The following is a 21,819-nucleotide window of genomic DNA, read 5'->3' as shown; positions in this document are numbered from 1 at the left end:
ATGGCGAAAAGTAGATCTGAGTTTTTGTGATTTTTGTAGGTGTTTAAGGTGATCATAGAATACTTTTTTTTTGAAGTATGGATGAAGAATAGTATTGGTGAGTTACATTTGCCGTACTTGTAATGCATGTGTGTTAGAAATGCGTTAATTACAAGATAATATGTTGGCGTAGGAATCGAACCTTTACCCATAACCTCCTTTCGTGTTATTGGAGTAGATACGGAATTAAGTTGTGTGTGTCAGATGTGTCCATCATTTTGGATTATTCAAAAAGTTTGGTGGCGTTATTTATTTACAGAATCGGAAAAGTGGTAAAGTGAGTAATCTAGTATGTGTTTACTAGGACCCGGGTGCGAGTCGGGCTCCCAAAATGAAGGAAAGCATCCGTTGCTGACTATAACGGCGGGGTGTTGGCAACGATCGGCCGTGCTAGATCGCAGCCGTTTTTCTTAACATGGCTGCAACGCAGGCCGAAAAGCAACAAAATGACGTGAATTGTGAGAAAGTGCAGCCGGATCAGCATCTGAACGTGCGGAATTCCTTGTTGCAAAATGGGACCGATAAGAGTGGTGTTCGCGGAAGTGGCGGTGTAGCGATCGCCAAGACGAAAAACACCGGCGGCAAAAACCTCGTCACTGAAATGAGTCAATATCGCCCGGACGGAAGCGGCGGCGGTCCAACCGCCGCCAGCACGGGGCCTCCTGCGGCCCCTGCGCCAGATCCGGGCTCCGGCGATGCCGAACCGGGGCCCGGCAGCGCGCCCCCCGAGGGCGCCTACCCCGTTGAGGGCCCCCCCGCCGACGGCCACGGCTACGGTTTCCCGTACGCCAGGGACGTGCACAACAGCGCCGAAGGCGGCGTCCACGCGTTCGGCCCGCGGCAGGCCTTCGGGGGCCCCAAGCAGGCGCCCGGGGCTCCTTATCCCCAGCGCTTCGTATCGGGGCAGGCCCTCTCGCAGCCCACCGGGCCGACCCCCACGCTCAACCAGCTGCTGCAAAGCACCAACCCGATGCCCCCGCATCGCTACCAGAACAGCTACGGCCACCCCGAGCAGCCCTACAATCAGGGATGGCCGCCTCAGAAGTCGCTGGCCACTTACGGAACACCTCCGGCACCCGCACCGGGTGTTCCACCAGCACCTTACCGAAACCAGCCCACGGTAAGTCGCTCGCACCGCACCAACCCCACGTCGCTTTCTCCTAAATTGAAACATGGCAGGAAAAAGCGAGCGTCTGCGGGAATCGAAACTTCCACGTGCCGTTCTCCCTCATGACCCCCTCATGCTAGAAACCTGAATCCGGCGACGGTGTAATTGCAAAATCGGGTTTTCGGTTTTGCGTTCGCTACGAACTGACCGACCGGGTCCTCGCCGATCCGGCGGAAGACACTCGGACGACACGACGGTGCATATATTTGTTAATTGTTGAAGTGTATCTAAACATGCTAAGTCCGTCCTTGAACTTGCTCTGACATACGATTACCGCACCGCCCACTTTGTTATTATGCAATCAGCTGACGTGTCGCAAATGTGACGTCAAACGGTTCCCGTACTCCCACATATACCCGCCCTTCAACCCCCCTAAGCTGGATGCTTTTCGGTCGCTCCTCGGCCTTTTCTCCATCGTGACCTGGATCGACGATTGCCAATGGATCCTTTCCACATCATCATCCTTTCTTTTGTCTTAACTTTTCAACATTCACCGACAATTCGTTCCAACATCGATAAATTGGTTTTTCTTCCGTTCTTTCAAGAGAATCAACCACAACCTAAACGTATTTTCTTACGTACACTTTAATCCGGACGCCAAACGGTCTTATTTTGCAAAATCGTCTGCCCATGTACCAGACAAAATTCGTTAATGATCTGAGTCAACAGCGGTTATTTATAGCTTATTTATAATAACAATGGTTACGGAATAACGATATCGCAAATAGGAAATACTAGAAATTATATTTGCAATAAATAATACACACGAGTATTTATTTACCTTTTCATTGTAAAGTATTTCGGATTTATGCTATCTGATTTTATTTAAATAATTGTAATACACGACGGCGAACTTTCTTTTTGATTTATGTATCAGTTGTTTTTTTACCTATTCTCTAATTATAATAATAATTAAGCAAGTAGGATATGATACAAAAGTCAGATTAACATAATTTCTGAATAAATTTCGACCATATCGCGAACGAATTTTTATTATAAATGGGTCCAAATTTAACAAAAATGTGCAAATGTAAAAACTTATTTCGTTGTTTTACTTCGAGTAACAGCAGTGTAAACTTGAATTAGTTGCGTCACTTTTATCATCATCGTTTCATTGCACCGGAATTGTGTTTACATTGGGTCTAACGTTTTGTAATCTTAATTGCTCTAACTGCATTAATGGGCGGAGTAAAATATCAATAAAGAACGGCAGCAGTTCTGCGGTTTTAAAATCCACCGTATTTTTTCATTTACGATGTCGTTTGTTCGAGTGTACTTGTCCCATCAGCTGAGAAACTGGAAGCGGACTAAAGAGGAATCAGCACATTTATGGTTATTTATCGCCGTCCACTCCTTTAAATATAGTATTGAGTTACGGATGGAAGATCACCCAGTTCAGTAATCGACTTCAAATGCTCGTTATTTTTTAACACGACTGGAAACAACAACTGTATTGCGAGTACTACGATTTCATTGATAAAAAAACTTTTGATCTCATCGTAACTGGCGTTTGTGAAATATAATTGGGGGTGTAACATTGGGCGCCTGCAGAAACGGCAGTCACGAGTTCGGGGGTTAATTTGAAAGCAATTATAATTGAATCGGCGGAGGCGATAACGTTCACGGTTTGCCTTTATTATTATTTTTTTGTTTGTCAAAGTTGGCGCACTTGGAAGTTTTGATGCAAAAAAAGCACGTACGTGATTTCGCGCTGAAGGATGATATTAGATGGTATATATCAATATATCCTAGTATATATCACAACATATCATTTGAAATTTTCGTTCGACGGGAAAAACGCGCTGAGGGTGGATGGAAGAAATTATATATACACGGGTGTAGAAGCAAGTGTCAGAGAGGAGTCGCCAGATTTGAAACAGAAACATTTCTGATCTGAACGGATGCAAATCAGATTTGTTTGATTCCTGTATCATGAAATTTTCTGTCGGTTAGAGTTATGTCGTGAAGCTGTAGAATGTTCGGAAGTTGTTGCTGTCTCTTATAGTTTATCGATTCGGATGGTTTAACATTCGAGTGCGACTTTATGGGAAGGTTTCTTCCTACATATGAAAAGTTTAAAGCTGGGAATTTTCGAGTCGTTCACGTAGACTTCACTTTGGGGATCGAAAAACGTAAATTTTTGTTTGGTTACGGCGTTACCCAAAGGTCCAAGTCCAGCACGAGTGGTCGGTACGTTTTGCGCTATGTGACGTCAGTTTTATTGTGCTAATAACGCGACGTTTAATGGTTAGTCGGGAAATAGAGTGTGATAATTTAAATGTGCACTTTGTCCTCCGAATAGCATGGTGATTTATGAGCGTCAGAAAGTCGAACTTGTATTGCGGAATGTGTTGCGGTAGGTCAACGGGACCTATTGTACGTTCCCCGACCCCTCTCGTGTTTAGCAACAATCGCAGTCGTTCCTCCCCCCGATCAGTCCGGGTCGTGCTAGTTTTCGGCAATTGACGTAATTTTTTTTGCAGCTATCGCCAGCTTACAGCGGCGGCTCGGCACCGAGCCCCGGCTACGGGGAAAGCCGGTCGGGGTGGGCCGGGCCTCCGGTGTCCGGCCAGCACGGTCCCGGCAGCCCCGGGCCGCCGAACACCTCGGCTCCGGCGAGCCAGCCCTCGCCGCAGCCCCCCAGTCATTCCCCCGGGCCCGGCCTGCCGCCCAGCCCCCAACACCAGCAGCAGCAGCCTCAGCACCAGGGTTTCCCGAGCAGGCCGGCGCAGCCGACCACCCCGAACGCACACGCACCTGATGCGGCGGTAAGTGTCACCCCTCGGACGAAGGGGAAGTCGACGATTGTGGTTCCCGCGTGTTCCGTTCTTACATTATGATAAACTGTTACGTAACAGAGCGATATAATTAACCGCGCTCTTGACCTTTATGATCCGACGATGTAGACAGCACGTGTTTTTGTTGTGGGTGGGGTGGGTCTCCCGATGGTGGGGACTCCAATTATATGCATAATATCTCAATTAGTGACGCGTTCGAGAATTTACCCGAATACACAACGTAATAAATAAACAAGTGCACCGATCCAACGTGCACCACATCTCTCTCTCTCTCTCTCTTTCTCTCTCCATATTTACATTGAAATTTACTTTCCTCTGCATTTTTCATGTACGTCATTTACAATTCAAACACACAATCCCGATGGATGTTATCACTTACAATTTATATTTATCTACACTCATCTCTCGTAATCTACTTTTAATGATATTCCCGTTGTATAGTTACACATTGTTATGGCTTCGACATAAACACATCCAAAAACAAAACACATCAATCATGTCGAATTCAAAATCGAAAAAGAACAAAACGAGACTCGTTCCGAGTAGACTATAAACGCAATTACCAAATCCATACGTCGAATCTATTAATAAACTTTCGAATACACCCCAGAGTTTAACCATAAATCCATAAACATTGCTTAAAATGGAAAAGTTTCGTATCGGCAATAAACCATAACGAGGGTTAAAGTCTCACCCGTTTTAAAAGGCGATAGCTGCTTTCCGTACGAGTTTACCAAATAAAACCTTTAGGTATCACATTATTCCGACTTTTACAGGGATTATTAACTCGACATTTAAGGGTGAAAGTGTACGCCACTGCCACCGTAGAATTTACAAAACCGGGTTAAATGTGGTTTTATAGTCGAATAATTATTGTAAACTGTCACATCTGAAAACCTTCGTTCCGGATTTTTTAAACATGTTGTGATGTAATAACAATTCCAATACCTGTTCTCCGGCGTTACATTGTCAACTCCCGGTTAATAATCGAGTTTCATCTCCTGAAGTAATCTAAGCTAGAATGACTTCCTCTAATGTATTTATACCGGTGGTTGACATCAATTTTCATCAAGGTTTTGATTAGAAAATGCTAACTGGAGGTATAATAATGGAACAAAATTATTTTCGGTGGTATCGGAATTTCCACTTTCATTATTACGGATGCGTAATGGATTTTTTTTTTTTGAGTGTATTTCCTTGTTTATTGCCTGTTGTTGATATTTCGAGTTTTAAATTAATATCTAATAAAGTAAATGACATGTCAGTCGGAAGAAAATTATTCACCGAATTATAGAAAATGATATTAATTTATGACGAACGGTTAAAGTTAATGCATGTCAAACCGCATTACGATTGTTGTTGGATATAGGCGACAATGTTTAACATTTAATGGCAACTAAATGGTCAATTATCCCCATTATCGATTTGAACCTTTTGTTTAGTATTAAAAACGCTAACTTTTAGTTACAGTTTTAGTATGTGCGGTACGTGTGTGTTTTCTTTGAAAAACAATTTGCGTAAATAATTTTGAATCTTAATCAAATGTGTCATTAAAACGTCTTTAATTCGCCGTGCAGTTACAACAATAACTTATACATTGTTCACTAAACGAGGAATTTATCCCGGGGTGAACGATCCAGTTATTAGTGGAAACGGGATGGTTTGCACCGTGTTTGTTTTCACCTTTATTAGTTATTAAGAGTTATTATGATGTATGTATAATAAACTGGAACACTATCGGCATAATAAAAATATGTGTTTTTATGGGTGCCACTCATTAAATATTTGCACTATTTTCGATAAAGTGTGAAGTCGCCAGATAATAAAAATAGTTTTTTTGACATAAGTGAAAGTGTACGAATACAAGTACATAATCACTAATCAGTAATGACCAACATTACATTGTCGTTCAACAATTCAGAGGATGTAAAGGAGCGCATGCATGAACAATAAGTCGACAAGTAAGTAATGTAAAATGCATTTTTTTTTTGGATTAAAAGAAAAACGGCAGGTGGACAATGAAATTTGTTTTTCTGCGCAAGAAAGAAATGGACGTTACCGAATTTGAACGTTTGTATTCCGAGTTGTTTGAAAACGAGGTTTGTTTGTGTCGTTTCAACCCGGAATCCGTTCGTTGATAAATTAAATATTTTCCTGGTTGGCTATTTTTTCTTTCATTTTTAAACCTTCTATTGATGTGTGTTTCCCATCTTTTGATATGTGAACGGTATTATAAAATTGTATGTTTTTTTTAATCGATCTAGCGGCACAAAGAATCGAAAGGAGTTGCAGCTTCATCAAGTTGGTGCATAATTTGTAACTTCATAAATAGCGAAATTATTTAGATAATTGAATGCTGGCATGAAAACAGATGAAAAGCTTATATATCGAGGTAATCAGCGGAAAATACACTCGTTTCTTTGTGTAATCAACTAATCAATCTTCCCGTTCTAAATGTTAACAACATCAATAGAAGTACAGTTCCAAGGAACTGGCTGGTTCATCAACGTCCTGCATGAAAGTGGGCTCGTTTTTTTTTTTGTACAAACGGGAGAGTATACATATTACGTAGTCATGACGTGACTGAAAACTTATTAATATTGGCGTCATCAATCCATTCACTTTTTCGTTGTTTATCTTACAAATACTACGTAAATTGAATTATTCAGAGTGGACCATCAGATGACATCACGTGTAATTTTATTCGAACGGACGGACCGGTGCCGCCGCCACCTCGCCCTCAATTTAATTTAATTGTAAACGCAATTAATGATCGCATTTTCTTTCGCCAACTTCCCGTTCCGTTCGGTCCTTTTTCTTTATTTTTTTACCCCCTCGGTACGTGCAACGCGGATTAAGTTTTCTCGATATGACAGCCGGTGAGTAATCGCCGAGCGTAACGATTTTAATTAAAATTGATAAACAGTAGGATTTAAAATATGTACGTGTACATATTACGATCCATCTGGTCGATCTGAATCTTGAACATCAAAGATACGAGTAGGTCTGATAAAATTACAAATTCAGTCAACAATGAAAACGTTCGTGTGCGATTAATTAATTAATTTTACGAGTTTATCCCGCAGATAAAAGGATCATATAAGGTGATTTTGTGGAGAACACGGTTGTCGTAAAAGTGTTTACAGTTGTTCACCGACACTTCCATTTTTGGTTTGTTCCAATATGTTAATCGGCTTGCCATTTAAGTTGACGAAGATTGTACTACGTGTGTGTAACGAGAATAGTATTAATTGTAATGAAATGCGAGTGGCTCGTTCGCATCGTGGGTTGCGACTTTGAGCAACCGGGTGGAGAGTGTCTGGGGTCGACCGGGTAACGACGACGACGACGACGTTCTTTTACGATAGGGCGATTTAATTTTTGTTTGTGCTGTCATGTTTGAGGTTACGGGTGTTTATTTGCGTGAGATGACGTTACAGAAAGTTGCGTTTCCGTTGAAGCGGTTTGATTGATGTACCGATCGTTCAGTTCGGACAGCCGTCATCGCGAATCTGCTCCGGGAGTCTGTACGATTTTCGAGTCGAATTTGACCGGCGAGGGTGGCGTGTGGTGCACCGTAGGTAGGAGTGGGTAGGGGTGGTGAAATGAATTTATGTTGCGGTGTCGTGCCGTATCGTCGTTTTTGTCTGTTGATGCGTTGCGTTGATGGGAATGGGAGTTGGCAAGTTGATGTGGCGACGTAGTCGGAGTTGTTTGCCGCCGCCATGGCCTGCGTATTAAGCACCGCGTGCCTCGCTCGGCCTACGGAGCGCTGAGCCTCGGCCTAGGCCTCTCGCTGTTGTGTTGGCGAAACGTTGCCGTGTTGCCGGCTACCATCTAACCCGCTAAGTGCCGCTCGGTATTGATTGGTTCTGGTAGAACCGGCAACGCCGCCTGCTACAGTACGCTGCACTGCATTTTGTTCGGGCTCAGCCCTCTCGATCGTTCTGGTGACGTTGCACTCTTATAACCTCTCGCTGGCCTGCCTGGTGCTCGTGTTACCGCCTCAGCTAGCCTTAGCTGCATTTCAAAATCCCCTCGTATACTGTGTATACTGTATAGAAGAGCCAGCCGCCTCACTTCGCCGCTCCTTCATACCTCGTTCAAGAGACTGACTCGTCACATTTTTCCCCCCCGTTTTGCCGGATACTTCGATCGAACGAACGAACGTTTTTCAACCGGCCAAGATTGAAACTGATAATTAATTTTGCTCTTTTTATCGCCGTTTAACTTAACGCCATCATATTAACTTTCGTTTTTTAAATTTATAAACCCATCGATTTTACGTTGTTCTGTCTCCCGTTCGTTCCGTTCCGACACAACAGTTTTTCTGACAAAGGCGCGCGTATCGGACCCGTTAAATATTCACTTCTGAGTGAAAGTCATCAACTATTCATTTTGTTAAACTTCGGAAAGGTACCATCAGAAATTTCTAAATTTAACATGGTTCTGTTGCTTCGACGTTTAGGTATTTTATTTGCGTCCGCTCCGCACGTCACAAAGAAATATTGAAAAATACTGTCCCTTCGTGGCTTCAGGAGAGATTTGCATAATGTATTTCACTTCTTCCAACACGCCGACTTTATGACTCAAATAAATATTAAATAAACAACAAAATAGGACACTGCGACTGATAACCCAACGTTTTAACTATAACCTACTGTGGAAATTCTTCGGATAAAAAGATTAAAACCGCATAATATTCAACTTCTCTTTCATAATATTGTTGCGACTCTTTGACCGCCGCACAGTGGGAAACTTTGCGTTCGGTAATAGCCAGTCCGTGAAAGTTGGGCAATTGTCAAATTTTGCCGAAGCGAACGGCTTTTAAATTCTCTTTAAGACATGTACAGTTATTTAACCCGAGAGCCGGTTTTAAATCGGCGATTGAGTAGTAAACATATACTTAACGCAGTATAGTAGTTCTCGGTATGATTTTAAATTTCCTAGTCCCACCAAAACTGCCATTACAATTAATTACCTATCATTTTGTCATCCTGATTAGATGTTGTTCTTTATTTAAATATACACAATAAAATGATCACGTACAATAAGAAAAAAACTAAGACGATTTGTCGTGACTTTTTGTTTCTCGCCTTTTAAATGCTCGACCGATATATCGATCCCTAATGAAAGCTACACGTGGAGTGATTTTATCTTACGAAATTTCTCCGACGATTAACATGTTATCACATTAATGCAGCTTAACGCTAATAAATAATCTTTATTTAATGAAGAAACTTGCGTATTTTTGTTGACATTCGTACCGAGATTAGGAGAATTTGACTTCCTCGTTTTTTTTGCGGGAAATAATTGATCAAACGAAACAATTTTTTCTGCGGCAGGTGAAAATTTTGTTTAATGCCCAACAACAACAGTTTCGTAAATACATTGGAATTAGCTGTCGTCGTAATTATTCAAAAAACGTATTATCGTGAATGTTTTTGTCGCAATTAGATTTGAGGAATACGTCGTCATCCTCTTCATACAACCGAAATTAAATTGGGGTATTCTTCGCTCGGTCCGGGAGGAAAAAAAACCGGGGCCGGGCCTTGAAGCGAATTATCAATTATCCACGTATTATGAGGGAGTAGAAGAGACCAGCTAGGGGTGCGCTTTCCATCGAGTTATACATAATTTATTCCTTTGTCAATTAGGGTTTGTTTTTCATCGTCGTTCATGCGTTTTTCAACGGTCGTATTGTTAAATGTATGTTTTTGTTTACGTTGATAATTAGGGTAAAAATGATTGTCTCGTAGGGGGTTGATTACGTCGAGGTACGTGCATTTAAAATGAACAAGCCGGAGCCGGTCGAATTACGTCGTTCGGAGACGTTTAATGTGACAGAAGAATGCTTACCGTTTCTTTCACGGGAAGATGATCAAATAAAATGATCAGGAATCGAGTGGAATTCCGATGGTGGAAGTTGAATACACAATAAACCGGCATAATTGGCTCAGATGTGTGGCAAGGTCATGTTACGTCACAACGCGCCGCATTTATTAGAGAAAAGTGCAATTGCATCGGACTCGATGGAACGGCTTTTGCGTACTTCTATTTTCAACTTGTGTTGACGTTTGTCGAATTTAATTTTCACAACGTCGTGTCCGTTTTTGTTCGTTTTGTGACCGACTTGACGTTGATTAGTGTCGAAGCGGACCGATGGTGTCCTGGAAATTTTGCAAAAATCAAATCAGCGCCGAACGATGTATACATACGAGTATTTTTCCATAATTTTCCCAGGACTTTTAATATGCAATCCGCACGTGATTTATTTTGTTTGTGTTCAAGTACAATCGATTCCGGTTTAACGCACTCCGGTTTTATTTCGATGCCGTAACATCGGCTTATCATTAAATTATAACATAATTCTATCATTTGTTTTATTTATAACGTTTCACCGATTGAGCGGTTTTAATTTGAATCAGGATTCGCCACGTTTCGGTGATACCGTTCGGTGCTTTTCCATTTTCGCTTCTAACGTACACAAAAGAAAATCCGCGTTTCATGTTTTTATTCTTGGATTAATTTTCACTTATTCAGATTTGTTCATTTTTGGGACGAAGCTTTTTCGGATTCATAGACACGAACACGCTGATCCCCAAAACATTGACGTCCGAGAAATTATTATTATAGTGGTACTCGCTCTTCTGATGGCTGCACCGTGGCCGCTTTTGTTGGATTAATTTTCATTTATTCAGATTTGTTTCAAGACGACACCTTTTGAGTTCAGAGATCTGTGTGAAACGTGTGACCGTCTAGAGCTTTAATGTATGGTAATTGTCTGTATTAAAAAAAGCTTCGACTCTGGATCCAAATCTTGAAATTTTAAATACATACTCGCAAGTACAATTTTCATCATACGTGACCTATAAACAACAAGTAAACATCTTGTTTTTTATTAAATCAAAAACTTCGGTAACCAGTAGTGACACCTCGTCGAATACATTTTCATTTATTCAAATTTATTTATTTTTGGAACAACACAGTTTGTAACGTGGAGTATACAAACGCAGTCAGTAAACAAACAGTAGTGGACCTTTCAGTAGAGTTGTCTTTTAGTGAAAATCTACTCCAATTTTAGAACCACAAGCTAGAATTTAATTCTATTTCATCAAAGATGTCAGCTTGGTGGTATTTTTATTTTGTAAGTACCCTGTGTTGTGCTTCACAACTTATATCGTTGATTTTTGCTTTTTGTAGCATTTTAATTTTGTTGATATTTTCCGTGTTAGGTACATCGATGAAAAAAAGTGCATTCTCTTTATCGAACTCATAATTTGACCGGTTTTTGTTCAAATCTTTTTAATCGTTCGGATCGAGTTTAAACGAGAAGTTTGTCTTCTTTGCCAAGTTAAGAAAATTGAGTGGTTCGCCGTGCGTTGAAGAATTGGGGATTTTGCTTTTTGCGGTGGAACCTGGTGGCATTTAAAATTTAAATGAAAAGCTGCTCCCGTGCATTAAAGAAATGTTTACGGTTCTTAAATTACGTGTAACAGCTGCCAATCGAATAAAAAATACACTTTATTTATTGAGTGTACGCGTTGGAAATCACGAAATCGTAAAGACTTGTAAAGTTTATTGAATATTGAATGCGACGTAGTGTTGCGGCGGCATTCATTAATTATTGGAGGAGTAGGTGGTGGCGTGTGTCCGTCGGCCATATGATCTGTTTAATTTATTGGGGTTTGAAATGTGTGTTAGTTTGGATTTGGCCTCGTCGGATCGATAGGGGTGTTTGCGAGGCGGGCTTGGGGGTTGTAGGGGGAGGTAAGGTTAAATTGTCGGCCGTTTGATTCGTTTTTCCTCTTCGCTTTAGAAAGAAAGAGTGAAGTGAAGAGATCGCTGACCCCTCGAGAACAGAATGATTTATATTAGGCTCCGGACTATGAAGTCCTGTTGTCGGGCCGACGTTAAACAGAATAATACGGGATGAACTTTCTAGACCTACCCTAATCTAAATCTGGGTCGTCTGTGACGGCTGTGCATAAAATAAGTAACATCACCACCACCTGTCGTGTGCCTCGTGAATGGGCTAAGGACGACCTTACATTTCGAATAAACCTGTACTTCCGGCCCTGGTCCACCGTCAACCTCCGTATTTACCTCATCCCTCGTTTGACCATTCGGTCATTTTGGCTGCGAAAACCGTCATCATAATAACGATCCGGTTTCGCATAAATGATGACCACATTTAATGTTTGGGGTTCAGGTGCATTATTTATTCCGAACAGGTGATTTCTATCGAATAAAAATTTCTAACTGTCAAAGTCTGGACATTTTTTACCTTCCCACACCATCATGTTAACATCCAAAAAGAACAAGATCTGGAGATTAACTCCCGAGTACAATCGACCAACTGTTATTCCGCTTCCAATAAAAATAAGAAAATGCCTCCTGTGTCTAAACAATTTACCGGTAACGGTGTAATTGAGTCTTACACTTGACTTATCTCGACCAGTAACCTTTTTAATATTTGCATGCTCGAGGCTGGAAACTCGGAATTATTATGATTAGCGTTGGGTGTTGTGTAGAAGAAGAATTTTTGATGGAAGTAACTTAACATAATTGAATTTCGACACGCATCAAAAAAGAAAAAAGATTACAAAGTGAATGGGAAATTTTAGGCACACTCGTCGCAGCTTGCACAATTGATTGCTGATGGTGGTGAAATCGTTTGTTTAATTCGTTTTTCTGTCGTGATTTTCTCTCGTCGGAATTAAGTCCTAGTAGGAAGGAACCATTATAATCCACCTCGTTTAGAAAAAAAATATATATTTCCGTCACGTATCGGTTAGGAAGAGCTTTGTGTCTTATTCCGATCTTAAATGGAGCGATGGAAGATGCAGCAGATTTGTTCAAATTGCATCGATCCTCTTCGATATGAGATCGGTCACATGTGGGTGATTTTTTTTTTCATAATTTTAATTTCAAAAAAATACTCATAATTTATGTCGGATTTAAACGACATGCGAGTCGAAGAACTTGAGGTTCAGTGATGTATAAACTCGTATACTTATAAATGGAATATTGGCTGAAGCCATAAATTTTAGTGGACATTGAAACATTACTAAAAGTTCTCAACCACCTAGTAGTAAAAGATTGATTACGTCCTTCTATTTTACAGATTCTACGCCTTCATGCCTTAACGTGTGTGACGAAATAGGCCGTAATAAATCTTTTTTGGCACCGTTCGTAATTTGCGGGTTCACTTAAAATTTCAATATAATCTTACAATTTCGATTCTAATGTAAACGTTGTAAAAACCAAAACCCGCATTAAACAGTTGTTTTTTTTTTTCGCCATGTTTGACCTGCATCCATTTTTTACTTGTTTTACGCAAAGAGGAAGCCATATTGCAAAAAATGTAGTAACAATCGCAATTGCAAATTGTTTTACATATTTGCAGTAGCGATTACAATATCAACACATTATATCTAATATGTTAATTTTATATCAATCGTCTGGTATGCCATGACAAGTTTTATTACTCAATTCATTGATTGTTATATAATTAGTTATCTTTAATATTTTTTTTCAATGATGAATCATGTTTAAGTAGTGTTTTGTGTTTGGCCGCGCCGACTTAGTTAATCTATTCAGCAGTCTGGAGCAGTGTGGCAGTTGTTCCGTCATATTTATAATTAAATGTGAAAGTAATTCTTTGCAATAATTTACCGGTGATCGATTATGCAAAGAATTTTGTAGGTAGATAGATAAACACTGATACATATTCAAAATCACGAAAAACATTTACATGTGTTTGTTTGCGTAAAAAATAACCGAAAAACGTTTTGGGCTTCAGCCATATTACATTTTTCGAACTTTTCTTTTTCAAACGGCAGCACAGAATTCAAATCCAACAACTTTACATTTTAATTCAAGCAAGAATGTCATTTGGTGAATCACCAACATTTTTCTAGTTTTAACGTATAGACTTATAAATTAGTTTCAGGAGATATTTTTTTTCGCAAAGCTAAACCTCAATGCATCACTTCCGTATTCCAGTCGTGGCTCACTCGCCCAGATGTTGTTGCTTTGCTATTAGTATTATATTATTCTGTCGTTAGTATTGAAATAATTTCCTGCTAGCTTGTATCAGAACATTCTTGCAGAATGTAAACGCGCCGACAGATGACAGGGTCACGTGGAGCTAATTACGAACATTTTTGGTGGTAAATCTAATTTATCTCGTATTAAAATGTTTCACATTTATTGCCGTTTTGGTTTATTCGAGTTAACTGAACAAAATCTTTCAATTTTTTATCATACATATTACTTTCTTAAAGCGAGATAAGAAGTCATTACAGTTATCTGTTATCAGTTGACACTTACTTCGATAACGGTGTGGTATTGTAAAAGTGGCTTGATTTCGATTTTTTGATGCAATTAATTAAGTTCCCGAGTGTTGATTTGTTTGTGCAACTTGAAAAGGATGCATTTTTTTGCATTAAAATTTCCTAGAATAGACGCAGAATTGGATACCTTCAAGGTCGTTAGTAGATAAAGAGTAATTTTACGACCGTCATTATCTTCTTGATTTTCTTCTATCTGTGATTACGAGGAAACATGTTATTGCAGGTATTTGATTCGATCAAGGCACGTTGCAGGGGTGGAATAGAACACGTGTTTTATTTTTTGTTAAGCGACTAAGTACGGATCCAACTAATGACAATAATTACTCCCTTGACGACTAGTAGTTTTGCATATATAACGGAAGATTTAATGGTTTCCATCATTATCGCCAACATTGTCGGTTATTTTTCACCGCAAAATTTGATCTGGAAGCCGCGATCTCCTGTAATGTATTGCGTGTCTTCCTGTACGTTAACAAAAAGACCTCAGAGGCTGGTGTTTTTTGTAACAAATTGAAATTGCGGTGTCGGGAATTTTTTCCCTCTCGCCAACCATTCCGGCAACCAACCGAAAGTCGTATTGGTTAGTGGATGCGTTAGGTTTTCTTATTAGAAAACCGCACGCGATTCCACCGTAACCTATATGTATTTGCTAACAACCAACTTGGCCTGTACTAACGTCATTTGTTATTTCGTTATTTGCATTTGCGACATCTGTCAGTCAAGTTATCTACTAATTTTACATTTCCCCTTATCGTCAAGGGCGTTTCACCTTCGTAGGCGAGAATTTCTATGGTTCGGCGGGTCAAATTAAATCCAGTCCTCCGAAGACCTAGTTCTGTTGTGATCTTTATGACAAAGCCTCATTACAAGATTACATATAACGCCATATCGTCTCGTCGGTGCTATGGCGACGACGAGAGCGGCCTCTGGCGTGCGGCGGGAGTTGACATCTTTAGGGCTTTGGGTTTTAGTGGACTTGGCGATTCTCTCCCGCAATGTTACTTTCCACAACTTCCTAAAGCTCCGCTTTTGTTTTATTCTGGTGTGAATCAGTGGACTTTTTTTTTGTGCCATAGCTATCGCTTTGTTTCATTCTGTAAGTGAATTTTGATTAGTACGTGTGCTAAAATGTAGCCAGCTGTTTTCCTCGCCTGGTATGTTATCAGTTTAAACTGTTTACCTTGACGGAAAATGACGAAACCGAAAGTTATTCAACAGTTTTTTTTTTCGGGTCAATGTATTATTAAGCGAATTTTTGTTGCTTGAATGAATTTATGTTTTGTTTGACATTTAATTTAGGTGTTATCTAAAAATAAATTATCAATTATAAATAGACGAATGTAACGAGAAAATTTCGCGCGAACAATGTTCACGTTGTTGACTCGACTTTTTTTCGCAACTCGGTGATAATGAAAATTGAAAATCACACAGTGCGAACAGGTCGTCTTTACCTGACGTAACGTAACGTAATTTGTGCAAATCGATCTCTTGACGAATTTTGGCGAATCGTCGAAAGTCGACTCGTATTTATTCACTCCGCGTTATAATAGACATAATTGAGTTTACAATAAATTAATGTTGTTTGTATATTGAATGAATCATTGTTTTGTTTGCATAATGTACACAACAATTTTATTTCATACTGCAGTAACGTCAGAGAACACTTTTACACTTTCTTTAGGTAATTCGTCATATTTGTATCATTATCGGATGACGACACTTCCATAAATGTTAAACACCGTCTTCCTTTGACAACAGGTTACCGTTTAATATCCTAATCTTATCTGGTTTAATTAAGTTGGTTCGTCTTCATTCATAGAAATTGAACCACTAATTCGGATTTTATCGAGAACAGTTCAATCAGAACAAATGACGAGTGAGTAGGTTGTATATTATTTTTACATTTTACGATGTAATGTGAGGTCGTCCGGTTGATATGACATAAGAGCGTATAAGTAAAATAATAGTTCGAAACGGGATCAACAACACCTCCATTTCACATCCAATCCGAACGTTGTTTAGATATAGCGTTCGTAAACAAGCGTTTGAGAATGAAAAGTAAACCTGCAGCATTCGGAAGTAAGTGCTCTTGTTTGATATACGATCGGATCTTCATCTCCTTCAAATTCATGAATAATAGGATAGACGTCGGATTGCAGCTAACGAGATCGAGATGGAAACTTCTCGTGATGCACACAGAAGTCGTTTTGTCCTTCCGTAATAACCTGTCCGTTGTTCAAATAGCTTGAGCGTAAACATAAAATTTAGCAGCAGCCGCGGAAACCCTCTAAATCTGACCTAAAAGGGGCAAGGTCGTCTTGTGGGATGAGGGGTGGCTAGGATAAATAGCGTAAAATCAGCTGTTGGAAGAGGACACGTTCACGCAGGGTTTTCAACCCGTTGTTGTTTAGGACAAGGAGAACGTGCGTGAGTTTCACACAATAAACATGACGTTGTATACCAACTTATAATTTTACGATGAATTTAACTTGGTTCCTAGAAGTTTCACTGATTACGGTGTATCTCGCCACAAAAACAGACCGTCATGCGATGTTAACACAACCGCGTGTAAACTGAAAATCTACAGAGGAGACGTAAGCCACAATCGAGTTGATTTTGTACGAAGAGTCGACACAGAAGGCACGGTTGGATAGATTGTTCCAAGATTTTTGACCGCAACTTGGAAGTGTGTTTCTGGTGAAACACTCTTTGCTTTGGTGACAGAAACCACCATTTTATCGCTGTCTTAATTAGGAATGCAATAATCTACTTACGAAATACAATATTATAACAACTTGCTTGTTGTTACGACCGCAATGTTTTCATCGAAATATGATTTTCGCGTTTTAGTTTTCTTATAGAAACATCTCCCAAGAGTCGTAATGCTGATCGATGTTGCCGTACAACTTACCAAAATGGCGTCTGTTCTCAACTCCAACTGAACGTTGGGCTTTGTTTGATCGTACAAAAAATTGTATGGGGCGTAATGTTAATTTTGAACACGAAGCAGTACCTTAGATGTGGGATTAATAAATTCGTGTGAGTTTTAAAAAATTTCAAACTACGAAGTCATCATTCGCCATGTGCTGCTACGTGACTTGGATATTGTGGAATTGTGTATTTGCAAATTTAGTTTCTCTTGTAAATAATATCTAATATGACGACATCTAATTTAAATGCAAATCAAGGGTATACACCCGTAAGTTGTTTACTGTATGTAATTTTGCGGAATCTGTTCAAAGAATTGGAGATAAGGAAAGTTTCTCCTCATTGACGAATAGTTTACTTTGTAGTGAGTTTCTTGTTACTGCAATAACAAGCTCTTCGTGAAAACTCGGGGGAAAACTCACTTGTCAAGTGATAGTACGTACTATCGGGGATAGGTTAAGAAGCTATTTCTTGAATCGAGAGATCGTTAGGTGGTCATTTTATTGCTTTTAGGTTCGAAACCGAGCGATTATATAATAATACTTACATATTTGTAACACTGCAGTTGTTATTTTTGCTGAAAATGAAAATTCACTAGCAATGAAAACCAACCACCGAGTATCAGTTCTGATACAGTTGACGGTTGATTCCGTGGAAGGAATCGCCTTACGCTTCGACGGATTACAAGTCAAGTTTCAAACTTAAAATACATTAAAACCACATTACTTTGCATTTACGGTTTACAGGGTTCGTTTGATTGCGCTTTGTTGATTACTCTTTTAGACTTTATTTGTATAACGTGTATACTTCTTTTAATATAAACAACTTAATTTGACTTTTAAACAAGGTACGTTGGTGAGAGTCCATTATACAGTTTACAGTCTGGGAAAGTGCAGAAAACCCAAACATCAACTCATTTACTTAATGACACGTAATAATTGTATATAACACAAAACATAAATTCATTTTTATGTTTATGCGAAAACTGCAGAGACATGTAATGTTTGTTTTAACATCGAGAGATGAAAGGTTATCGGTTCTTTTCTAACGCATTTTCTGTGTGTTAGTTTGAAAATAGACTTGCACTTGTTTGATTGTTCCGTTCTATTTTTACATCTGGTCATTAATTATGTCCAAGGTCGTAATTGGGGCGTAAAAAACGCGGGTTTCGAATGGAAAGGGGTGCGCGAATGTCGGTTGTGCCGGTCAACAACAAAACATTCGATCGACGAATAAAAATTTTATATCGGAATTACGTATCGATCATCGAATCGATTCGATATTTGTGTGTGTCGTGTGTCTCATACGCGTGTTGAATGAATGCAAATTGCACCGATGTACGACCCTGACGGGGTGGTAGAGTCCACGTCCTTCCAAGAGGGGAGGGCGGTCTGTCGCCCCCAATCTCTACCGCCCCCGACCGTCGAATCGTATTTCCCGTGTTCGGCACGTGATCACCGGTGCTAATGATGGGTTTTATTTTTGTCTGTTTCAGGACCTGAGCGGTGGTAATAGCAATGACAGTTCTGGAGGACCTGCTCCGGGCACTCCGAACTCTCAGGGGATGAGGCCCACACCCTCTCCCACGGGATCGACGGGATCGCGCTCCATGTCTCCGGCTGTCGGTCAGTATATATACATTCTCCCACGTGACTCGCGTGTAACCCCAACCACGTGCTCTCACTCCCATTGACTGCCGAGAGCAACTTCGATAAAATGCGGATGCGGGTCTCCTCAACATTGACCTACATTTTACTGCCGGAGCCGGCATTCCGGGTGCACAATAAACTACACTTTACCGGCATCTCCTCTTTCTTTGGGGTTTTGTCGAATTCTTTGCACCCCCGAACTACATCCCGTTAAGTCGGCGACAGAAAAGGCGAGGTGTGCCTCAATTGTTTAGAAATTACTTCGAGTTTTCCAAATTTTACAACAATTCACTCTGATTCTACACTTTTCCTTGTTTTTGTTTTTTTACAAACAAAAATTCACTCGTCTCCCAATTGTTTTATTTCGTTGGGATTCAATTTGCGGTGTTCACGAATTCGAGAACATTTTATTGTAAAAGTATATTTTATTTTCTTTGATCGTAAGTTTTACGAAGATTTTGACTTGGGAAACAACCGGTTGGAATCAATGGAAAAGTCACATAAGTTCGTATGTTCGACGTTTAAATTCGATAACATCCGTGAGGTATTTGAAATGTTTTCTTTATTGAATTTTTTCAAACGAATTGTTCGAATAATGTTAGCACTAAAAAGCGTGAAAATGAATTTTTCACATCTGATACGTACTTTACAAGAAAAATAACGTTCAATGTAGCGGGTGAATTTGTTCATAGGTATGATTCTGGGACGTGCTAATTATAACGTAAAATCAATAGATACGATTTTTTACTAAGCCTAAAATAAAATACATTTTTGTGACGTGAGGACGAAAAAAGTGTCACGTTTACCTGACATATTTGATTTTAACATGTTTTTCTTTTGTATAGAAAATATGTCATAAAAATTATTTTTTTGTAAAAGGTTTTTTGTTCGTAATAACTGTTTCTGACTTCAAACAAAATTCACTTTTAACCGATGACAAAGGAGATATAATCTCATGAAATTTGACAGAATTTTTGCAAAAGAATTATCAAAGCAAAATGTGCAAGTGAAACAATTCATTTCCAGTTAATTGAAATTTTTCTGTAAAGGGGGGCGGCTTTTAGGTTTTGTGACTTTTGCGGTCATTTGGTTACTTGACGTTCACCTGTACGGTCACATCGGTGGTGGTTCTAATATTTTTAAAATGGTTAGAACGTCAAGAGTAAATTTCAGACTAGGGCTAAGATATCCAGGTATGCTTTACAAGATATTGTCCGTCGATAAATCTCGAAAAAAATTTTTTCAATTTGACAAAAAAAGAAAGGGGTTAATTTTTTGCGTTTCTAAAATTGCGTCGGATGAAGTTTGTAATTCGAATGAGAAGGGTAGAGTGTTGTTTGGATTACCGATTTACCGAATTCGTCAGTGTGAGTCATTTCTAATGGTGATCGGCTGTAGGTGTCAGCTTCGAAACGTTCATCTGTCATGTGTCAATGTTGAAGAGCCTGTATTATTTTTTCAGGTCAGCAAAACATTCCGATGCCCCCTCGGCCGTCCAGTGGTCAATCCGATGGCAGTGGATCAACTCGAATGAGCCATTCACCGATGGCAACGCAGGGCAGCTATCCGGCGCAGCACTCGTCGCCCCATCCAGCCCACGTTCACGGTTACAAGGGCCATCCCGGCATGGTGTCGGGACCAGCTGGACAACAAATGCCGCTCTATCAGCCCAATCAGCAGTACGCCCAAAGCGGCTATCCACCTAGGCCACAAGCGAACATCCAGTACCCCGGCCAGGGCTACGGTCCTCCCGCATCTCAGGCACCGCCCAACAACAACATGTCTCCCCAACAGTATCCCAATCGGTCGTCCAATCACATGCAGAACTCCCAGTTCACGCCGTACCAGCAATCGTGGCAGGGACCCGTCACGTTAGCGAAAGGAAACGGACCACCTCAAGCACCGGGTTCACCGTCACCGGGTCCAGCAGGACCACCAAGACCTCCGCACTACCTCAAGCAACATTTACAACATAAAATGGGTTTCGGAAACGTACCCGGATCGGCACCGCCGAGTCCTAGTCCACCGCAAAATTACCACATGGGGCCGCCGCCTCCAGGACATCATCATTCAGGAATGGGACCGCCACCGACGATGGGACCCCCAAACATGCCACCAGCTAGCAGTCCTCTGATGCCGAACAGTCACTCGCACGACGGACCGATGCCTCCACCGAGTTCTACTCCAAATTCTCACACGCAAATGGGGTCCGAGATGTTGGATAATGGAATAACGACCACCGCCCAAGGCGGGATGAGTACACACGTAACCACAGCATCAGGAGGTTCCGTCACGTCGGTCGTAACGACCGGTCCAGATGGTACACCCATCGACGAAGGATCCCAGCAATCTACCTTGTCCAATGCCTCGGCAGGTAATAATGTTAATGACAATCGTAATAAAGTAACGAGTTTCGAATAGTTGCCTACAACTGTCAACGATGCTTTATTTACGAATAAAAACGTGTTATTTTTTTTTACTACGTAAAGCATTTGTATCAAATCAGTACGTACTTGAAATGATTTATATTAATGGAAAAATGTGAACGTTGAACAGTACTTATTTTGTTTTAAAATAATATTCAAGTGAAAATAAACGGTACGTTAGAACTTGTTGGTCGTTATATTTGGACATTGTTACAACACTAATAAAACTTCATAAATGGAGAGTAATTAAATCTAAACAAACGGCGAAAACAGCTTTTACAGAGGACAATCATTTCAAAGACAATTAACAACAGTATAAAACACAGTGAAAATGTATTAGGCAATAATTCATTATAGGTATGACAGTCTTGAGTGAAATAATTGTTTTAAAAACGAGGAAAATGAAAGAGTTTTGAAATAAAAGTGAATGTAAGAAATGTTGGAAAAAAGACG

General features: G+C 40.2%; 1 protein-coding gene across 8 annotated transcripts in view; it reads left to right on the top strand.

Moving 5' to 3' along the window:
* Positions 1-15: 15 nt before the first annotated feature.
* The window catches only part of osa (trithorax group protein osa), a 29,331-nt gene continuing 7,527 nt past the window's right edge, over positions 16-21,819 (top strand). For 2 of the 8 annotated variants that reach the window (XM_069061414.1, XM_069061413.1), the window contains exons 1-4: positions 16-1,159; positions 3,691-3,975; positions 18,787-18,916; positions 20,403-21,314. In XM_069061414.1, coding sequence (XP_068917515.1) covers positions 455-1,159; positions 3,691-3,975; positions 18,787-18,916; positions 20,403-21,314 — 2,032 coding nt within the window. In that variant the 5' untranslated portion in view covers positions 16-454. Of the gene's footprint in view, positions 1,160-3,690; positions 3,976-14,559; positions 14,587-15,440; positions 15,460-18,786; positions 18,917-20,402; positions 21,315-21,819 lie in introns of those variants that run through there. The other 6 variants (XM_069061412.1, XM_069061416.1, XM_069061415.1 and 3 more) reach the window with 6 other exon arrangements.

The sequence above is a fragment of the Tenebrio molitor genome, chromosome X (genome assembly GCF_963966145.1).
Source record: "Tenebrio molitor chromosome X, icTenMoli1.1, whole genome shotgun sequence".
NCBI lineage: Eukaryota > Metazoa > Arthropoda > Insecta > Coleoptera > Tenebrionidae > Tenebrio > Tenebrio molitor.
Note: the sequence above shows the minus strand (reverse complement) of the source record. Positions and strands in the feature narration are given on the sequence as shown.